At 51.3% G+C, this 8,870-nt stretch overlaps 1 protein-coding gene across 1 annotated transcript; it reads left to right on the top strand.

The window, feature by feature from the left end:
• The first annotated feature begins 1,539 nt into the window (after window positions 1–1,539).
• On the top strand, window positions 1,540–7,074 carry LOC308176324 (uncharacterized protein). Its single transcript, XM_080551904.1, has 6 exons — window positions 1,540–1,734; window positions 4,480–4,767; window positions 5,268–5,321; window positions 5,726–5,830; window positions 5,987–6,033; window positions 6,243–7,074. Exons 1-6 carry the CDS (start codon window positions 1,674–1,676, stop codon window positions 6,348–6,350), a joined length of 663 nt encoding a protein of 220 aa, XP_080408030.1. The 5' UTR covers window positions 1,540–1,673; the 3' UTR covers window positions 6,351–7,074.
• The last annotated feature ends 1,796 nt before the right edge of the window (window positions 7,075–8,870 follow it).

Below are 8,870 nucleotides of genomic sequence, written 5' to 3'. Positions count from 1 at the left end.
GACAAAGCCCAGCATCGGCCAACGCTTACTGTTACCCTGTGGAATAATTCTGAGCACCCACCCTCCAGTCAATGCAAATGCTGGTGGACACTGGAGCGGACGTTACCGTCATTGCCATCAAAGACTGGCCCTCTGCTTGGCCCTTGACAACTCCCACAGGCAGATTGGTTGGAGTGGAGTGTCAAGCACCTTTCAGAGCGCCACGATGAGGTTCCTCTCGGCCCAACCCTCCAGCCCGTCCAGGTCCCTCTGAACGGCAGCACAGCCTCTGGGGTATCAGCCACTCCTCCCAGCTTTGTGTCGTCAGCAAACCTGCTGGGGGTGCACTCCGTTCCATCGTCCAGGGCGTTGACGAATAAGTTGAACAACGCTGGACCCAGTACTGACCCCTGGGGCACACCGCTAGCTACAGGCCTCCAACTAGACTCTGAACCACTGAGCACAACCCTCTGAGCTCTGCCATCCAGCCAATTGCCAATCCACCTCACCGTCCGCTCATCTAGGCCGCACATCCTGAGCTTGTCTATGAGGATGTTATGGGAGACGGTGTTGAAAGCCTTGCTGAAGTCAAGGTAGACCACATCCACTGCTCTCCCCTTGTCTACCCAGACAGTCATCTCATCATAAAAGGCTATCAGAGTGGCCAAACATGACTTTCCCTTGGTGAATCCATGCTGACTATTCCTGATCACCTTCTTATCCTCCACATGCTTGGAGGTGACCTCCAGGATGGGCTGTTCCATCACCGATCCTCTTTGACCAAGGGAAAGTCCACTTTTCTCTGGACATCTTCTCTAATCTCCTGGGTCTGAGATTCCTGAGGGCTGACACACACTGAAAGTCAGCTGGGCTTTGCAGGGTACCTATGCTGAGGATCCTCTTCCTCATGGCCACTCAGCAGTGCCTGCTCTTGCTCTTCTGCAGCTGCAGGCTTTCTTGGCTCTTGGGAGCAGGGAGCAGCTCTGGGGAGAAGAGGGGCAATAGTGGTGCCCCGGGGATCTTGTCCTGGCATCCCTGCAGCCAGAGGTGGCTGGGTAGCACGAGGGGCCACCCAGAGCGCATTGTCCTGGCCAGGCAGAAGCTTGTGTTGACAGCCCACGCGTGGGCAGCTGGCAAGATCTGGTCAACCCATCCCCATGTCAAACCATGCACAGAGTGGCCGCGGTGTTTTGGGGTTGGCACGGCCTCTCCTGTTGTCACCAGCAGTGTGAATACACGCCTGGTCCCCCAGCAGTGGGAGCACTGCTTCCTCAGAGGGGTCTGTCCCCTGGTGTGAAAAGGGCTCCAAGGGCAAGGGAAATTGGGAAGCCCTTTCCCCTGTACCCATGGGGCATGCACTTCACCCACCCGTGCTGGTGACAGTGAGCCACCAGGCTGGGATAGGAAAGAGCATGGAACCGCCAACACACATGGCTGGCTGTGGTGTGTTGTGTCAGAGCCAAGAGCACATGGTTGAGATGAGATGGAATCAAGCAGCAAAGAGAGGAGATAACGTCAGGCTGAAGTGAAGGAACTGAGGAGAGGGTAAACCTTGGCGTGCAAGAGGAACTGCCTGCACAGCACGGGTGAGCGGTGCAGAGCAACCGCCCCAGTGCCGCAGGAAAAGACGTGGCCCCAGCCCCTCCGCCCCGCGCGCTGGGAGGCTTTCTGGAGAGCTGGCCGAGGAAGGAGACATGAGCACCCTGCTGCTGAGCGGCTTTCTGCCCCTGCTGCTCCTCGCCTGGCTGCCTGCAGGTGAGTCCAGAGGACGAGACCTCACTCTGGGGAGGTGTGTGAGGATGAGGGGGGGGTGAGGGGCAGTACCACCGCTGGGGACCATGGCCTGCGGGCAGCTGGAGGGCATCGCAGGGCTGCGTCACCAGTCCCTCCAAGTGCCTGCAGGAAAGTTGCCTGCTCTCTGCACTGTGCACATGAGTAATGCACCTGCAAGAGGTTTGGGACAGAGCTGCCTCTGCTTTGCCATCTGCTCTGAGCTCTGCTCTTCCTGCAGCATTTAACACCCCTTTTGCACCAGCGCCTCGCCAGGTGCCTGGCAGTGGCCCCCCTGCCATTGCCCGGGCACAGGCTCCAGGAGCTGCCTGCAGGGACCCAGTTTTGTTCCCCAGGCTTCAGAACAGCCTCTTCTTCAGAGCAGGAAACAGAAAGCTCTTTCAAGTAGGACACACCTAACATAATGCAGAAGACATCAGCATGGTTAAACAGCGTGCTCATAACTCGTCCCAAACACACAAAGAAGAGTCCACCAAAGGTGGAAACAAGGACAGACTGCCTGGGAGAATGTAGACACACTGCCTGAACACACACAGATAGTGTTAGAAAAGCCAAATGTCACCTGGAGTTCCAACTTGTGAGGAATATGAAGGGGCAGAAAGAATGGTTTCTGTATATACACTGAGAGCAAAAATAAAGCTAAAGGAGATTATGAGTTAACTCATGTGAGGGAGAGGCAGAGGACACAGTGAAAAGGATATGGAAAAGGCTGAGGTACTCAGTGCTTTTTTTTCTTTTTTCTTTTTTCTTTTTTTCTTCTTTCTTTTTTCTTTCTTCTTTTTTTCTTTTTTCTTTTTTCTTTTTTTTTTCCCTGTTATGTTTTGCTGGTCTGTTCTGCTCTTCAGTTTCTCAATTTCCAGAGACTATCGGGTCTACTGGAGTAAAGCGTTAGCCACCGTAGAAGATGGAGTTAAGAAGTGCCTAAGTCCTTGGGACCAGATAAATTGTACTTGGGTTGTAGAAGGAGCTGGATGATATTATGATGAGGCTGCTTTCATCATTTTTGAAAGGTCACAATAATTGAAGAATGTTAACTGATGTTTGGAAAAAAGCAAACATTATGCCTACATTCAAGGAGGAGGACCTGAGGAAATACAGCCTTGTACTTAATCTCTGGGAAGGTTATGGAGCAAGTCTTCCTGGAAAATGGTTCCAGGAGAAGGAAAGATAGGAATATGAATGGGAAGAGCCAGAATAGATCTACCAAGGGTGAATTGTGCCAGATTGGCACAGATTTGGTCAGATTGGTCAGATTACCTTCTATGATGAGATGACTGGCTGTAGGGAAAAGAGGGAAGCAGAAGATGTTGTATACCTTGACTTTAGCAAAGCTTGTGATGTGATCCTTTTATAGCTAAGGACCAGGATGACAGTGAAAGGAAAATTGCCCTTTATTGATAAAGCAGCAGGAATTCATGGAAGTCTGCCTTGGGATGGATAAAGAGACAGTTCAGAGCTTAAGGATCAGGATTAGCGGACAGATCAATGTGAGTGATGCTATTGTGAGTACCAGCTGTGCACTGCCTGATCGTAAACAATAGTTGACGCTGCCTTAGGCAGCTAAAAGCAGCACCATTTCCACAGGCGCTGGCAGACTTAAATCACCCTGTTATCTGCTGGAGGGATACGAACCACAGCTGTCAAACACTCCAGGAAACTTTTGGAGAGCATTGGTGACAGCTTTCTAACACAGGTGATCGAGAATCTGATGAAAGGCGATGCTCTGCTAGACCTGGTGTATACAAACAAGAGAGAGCTGGTCAGGAATATTAAGGTTAGGGCAACTTCACTTGCAGTGACCATGCGACGGTGGGCAAGATGAACTGTGAATGTTGTTTATCTCTACTTCAGTAACATTTTGACACTGTATCCCATAACATTCTCGTAGACAAACAAAAGTTACACGGACTAGGTAAATAGACACCAAGGTGGATCAAAAACTGGCTGGACTGCAGAGCAAAAAAGGTGTTGATAGTACCATGAAGCCCACACAACAAGAGGCCAATAACTAGTGGTCTACCCAAGAGCTGAATGCTGGATCCAATCGATTTTAACATCATCAGTTATGATAGGACAGAGCTCAGGCTGAACAAGTTCGCTGAAGGTAACGAATTGGGAAGAGCACACCAGATGCTTGTGCTGTCTTTCAGAGGGATTTGGACAAGCTCAAGAAATTGGACAGAGAGGGACCTCATGAAGTTAAACAAAGGAAAATGCAAAGTTCTGCCCCCGGGGAGCAAAAGCCACTTGCACCCATCCATGCCGCGGGCTGACAGTTTGGAAAGCAACTTTACATGAACGAACCTGGGTGTGAAGGGAATGCACCCCCCCTACAAAAAGACCAGCAGCTTTCTGGGCTGCTGGAAAGGTGTTGCCAATGGGTTGATGGACTTGGTCCTTCCCCTTTAGTGGATGCCCCATCCCTGGAGGTTTTCATCACCAGTTTGGATGAGACCCTGGGCAACCTGATCTAGTGGGTGGCATCCCTGCCCATGACAGGGGGTTGGAACTGGATGGTCTTTAAGGTCTCTTCCAACCCAAGCGATTCTGTGGTTCTGTTCTGTGAAAACAGGCAGGGGAAAAAAGAATTGGAGATGTCCCTAAGCCTGATGCCTGGGAAGGGGGTCAGCTGACATTCTCAGGGCTTCACATGGAGGAAGTGGGTATTTCTTAACATAAACCCAGCCCTTCGTGTTTCTTTTTCTGCAGGATTCCCTTGCCAGCCTCCAGTCTCCTTAGTGACTATCAATGTGTCAGAGCTCAGCTTCCAGTCTCTGTTCCAGATGGTGTCAAACAGCACTGACAAGACGGTGAAAGAGTTTATAGACCAAATCAAAAACCTGACGGAGAAGAAGGTAGAGAAAGTTGTGATTCACTTTTTATATGAGAAAAATAGTTCTGCTTTTGGAAGTGTGAATGAAACAAAACCAGCAACATGCATATGTGACATGAGGAACGCATCCGGGGTGGAAGATGGAACCAACAAGACCCAGCAGGGTAAGAGCCATGAGGCCACCAACACCCATGGCAGCACAGAGGGGAAGGGGTGAGGCAGAGACAGAGAGGGGGCCTCGCTTGGTGGGTGGGAAGTGACTTCAGCTCTGAGGTTCAGGAGCAATTTTTAAGCTACTCCAGAAGCTCTTTGCCAGAGTGAGCTTTGGGGGATGGAATGAAGCCATGGAGGCTGGGGCGGGGGGAACAACTACTACATTATCTCTGCTTCCCTATGGCTGACAGCTAGCTTACAGCCAGCCCTCGGTCCCAATGCACATCTCCCGGCTCTGGGAAACAATGGGGACTGAGCTCAGGGCTTTGGCAGCACCTCCTGCTCTGGGTTCCTGCAGACCCTTCTGCCTAGGCTGCAGGAGGAGCAGGTGTCTCCCTCAGTCCTCTGCAGTTTTTGATCTGACACTGCAGGCGTCCCTGCCGAAAGCAGAGCGATGAGCATGGCACCTGCTGCCTCCACGTGGGCATTCACTTGTGTCTCTGCCTTCCAGAATCTGAGCCTGAGACGTCTCCGACCAGCACCCCTGAGCCTCAGATCCAGGAAGGTGAGGCACCACGGCCCCGAAGTGCTGGAGCCTGAACTGTCTGCAGCTGTGAGGAGGCTGTAGGAGTTCTTAGGGAGAAAGAGGGGCAGAAAGGAGGGAAATGGCTCCTGCTGTTCTCCCATGTCTGAGCTCCTGGCAAACTGGTGTGGGCACCAGCCAGTCACAGGCCATGAGCACCAGCAATGTGGGGAGGCGGCTGCCATGCATGGCCCCCAGCTGGCAGAGCCTTTTGGATGAGTTTCTAGGGACCTTCCCCAGCAGGGCTTTGTCAGCAAGGGTGGTGGGTGTTTTGGGGTGCAGACGTGAGCCAGCTGGGTGCTCTGGGAGCGCTCCTGCTGCGGGGCTGCAAGCTGTGGTGTGGGGACAGCAGCTCATGTGCATCCTGTGCTTGTTGTGTAACGCAGGAATCATCCACACGTATATCATCCCTGGATTGGTGGTTTTGTCGCTTTTCTTCCTGATTTGTGTTTTGGCGTGTTTGTGCAGAAGGAACCAAAGGAATGCTAAAGGTAAGGCTGAGCCTGGGCTACACCACCGTCTCCAGTGGGAGCTGGTGAGCGCTGTCTCATGACCTTCTCTGGATGAACTGAGACATGGGAAATGCCTGCCGTGCAGGTGTTTTCTGCATTAAAATTAATGATAGTCAACTACATTTTCTTTTTCAGGAAAATCCGAAAGCAAGCATGTGGCAGAGATGAATCAGCTCAGCACGGTAAGCTGGGGAGAGCTTTCCATGTGTTGCTCTGTTCTCTCTAACAAAGAGCAGCTGAATGCCCGTTTAAAGGGCTTCAGAGCAACAGTTTCTGAGCAAGCCAGGGCCTCCTGTACAGCAGTTGGCCAGTGGCAAATAACTTGTGCCAGTGTCAGGGCATGTGCAGAACTGACAGCCGAGGGCCTGCTCACTGCTGTCTTCCTCTGCAGCCTCAAAACGAGGAGGTGGTGTATACGAAGCTGAAGTTTGAAAAGACGGAGACGAAGCCTGCTGCCTCAGAAGTTGTTTACGCTGAGATAAAACCACAACAGAAGTAGAGAGCTGAGAATGCCCGTGCTGCTGATGCAAAGGGAAGGTTCTCCTACTGGGCACAGGGCAAGTGAGTGATAAAGGAGGGACAAACAGCTTGTCACATGCTTGCCACAGTTGCGATCCCTGAAAACCAGGGGTCTGGTTTTCACAATCTGAAACCACTGCTCTAAGGCAGTGCAATCTTGGCCATCAAAACCTTCTGTTTACCCCCAAGCGGCTGTACGTATACTTCACATTCCGAGGTGGAAGCCAGCTCTCTAGCTGGGACCGGTCCCCCTTGTCTTCCCGCAGGAAGGCCTCAGCAGCTTATCAGTGGTGACCACTTCTAGCAACTTGCGCCGTGCCTCAGTATCAGCAGCAGGCGCTGTGTGGCCGCCCCAGCCTGGGAAGCACTCAGTGTCCCAGTAGTGCTGGAGCAAGTGGCCCTCTGGGAAGCTCTCCTGCCAGCACTGGGTGATGTATGCGCTGTGAAAGCCCTGAAGCAATTTTCTGGATTTCCTTGCTATGTCCAGAGCAGGCATCTTCTGTGACGAATTTCACCCTTGTCTGATTCACTCGCTTGAAATACAAGAAGCAAGACAGAAAGGAATAGTTTGCTTTGCAGAGGTCCAACGTGGCTACAGCTGAAATGATTTGCTTTATACCAGGAATTGACACATGTCCTTGTGTATATAGAGCTTTACTCTAATTTGAAAAAATAAAAATAAAAGGTGAAGTTTTTTGCTGTCAGTGTTGCCAGTTACATCCTGCTGGTGGGGACTGAGCTGAAGCACTGAATGAATTGCCAGGGAGTGGGGAGGGACGCTAATAAAGGCATTGAGGTAGCCAGGGAATGTGGGGCACAAATAAGCTCCACCAGTCGCAGAACTTCCTCACCAGCCTCCTCCTGGACACTCATAGACCTGGAGGAAGAGGAGGATTGCTGGGAGTGCTGCAGCTTGAAAAGAGAAGGCAGAAATTAAATGGGGAGGAATGAAATGCAGCATAAGCAGCTGAAGGAGCTGGAGGAGCAACTGCCGTTTGAAAGAGATGTATTGGTTCTCCTGGCCACCATGCCCATTGCTCTTGGGGAGTGTTTCCAGCCTACATGCCTGGAGGCACGCGAGATTCAGCCTAGAGCAGACCCTGGTCAGCCTCGGCTCCCCACCCTCTCCTTGCAGCAAGAGAATGCATCACTTTGCACTTGGGAGGGATGTGAGGGTGCAGAGCTGGAGTGTGTGGAGAGGGGACGGGGTCTGGTGTCCAGCCATCCTGCCCCCTCCTGCTGGGGCAGGCAGGGAGCCTGGGGGGGCTGAAGCCCAGCAAGAGAACAGCGAGGGGTCTACTGGCCGCTTTGGAGACAGCTGGGCTCTCCAGCACAGCTGCTCTCTTACAGCATGAAATGACCACTGGTATTAAGAAGGGAAGAGGATAAGTATTCCAGAAAATGAAAGTTGATTTCAACTGACAGGGACTGCTTGTGACTCAAATGAAGAGCCAAGCAGGATGTCTGAGATGTGTTAAAAGCCTCTGCAACCTGTTATTCTTTGCAGAGGCAAGAGGGGAAGCTTCAGAGGAGGCAAAAAGGGCTGCAGAAGATCTCCTTAATAGCCCACAGATGAACAAAATGGCCACAAAGACAGGAAAAATATCAGTGATGTGGGCAGAATAACACAATTGCTAAATTGTTGAGGTAGAATCAGAAAGCTAAGGTACAAAATGAGTTAAAACTAACAAGTGGTGCAAAAGGCTCTGTATTTGTGTCACTGCATAAAAAACTCAAGAGGAAGGAAAAGGAAAGGTTTGGCTTGTTGTTTCACCAAGAAGAAGAAGAAGTAAACACACAACCTGAAGAAAGTGGAAGCACTCACAGTACTGCCTTTGCATCCTGCCTTTGCATCCTGCCCCGCACCTGAGGTTAGTGGGATCAGACCTGTTACACTGTTTTTAGGAAGGACACAGAGGAGCAAGCCAGAACCAGAAAAGAAACAGAGTAGTGAGCAAGATGTGAAGTTACCCATGAGTACGTAAGGAATTGGCTGAGATAATCTCTTGAGATCTTTGGGTCTTTTGCAAGAGCATACAGGAAGCGTGGGGAAATGTCTTTGTAGATTGGCTATTTTTAGAGATACGAAGTACGCATGTCCGGAGCTGAGTGTCAGAATTTCAGTTCTCAGAAAGATGTTATCACAGGTGATTTAGCAAGTGCACACGTGCCTGTGTAGAGAAAAAATGATAACAAATGCAATGTTCCCCATGCACGTAATTGCTACCTCCCTGTCCCCTCCTGCTTGTTGGTGTCTGGGAGCCTGCCCCATGGTTCCCTCTGGCTCCCTGCCACAAAGACAGCTTTTGGCGTGGATGGGAGCAGCCAGGGACCCATGTCCAAGTCATGGCCATGTACTCTCAAGCCTGGTGGGTGAGACATCCGGCTTAGTAGGCCAGGTTTCAGGACCAGGAGCAGGAGGACTTCCTCCTTGCACTGCTGTCTTTGCTCCCTGCACAGAGGGAGCTCGAGTCACACTGGGAAAGGGATCCAAAGGTGC

The sequence above is a fragment of the Anser brachyrhynchus genome, assembly GCF_964034855.1.
Source record: "Anser brachyrhynchus genome assembly, chromosome: 12".
Lineage (NCBI taxonomy): Eukaryota > Metazoa > Chordata > Aves > Anseriformes > Anatidae > Anser > Anser brachyrhynchus.
This window is presented reverse-complemented; position numbering and strand designations above follow the sequence as displayed.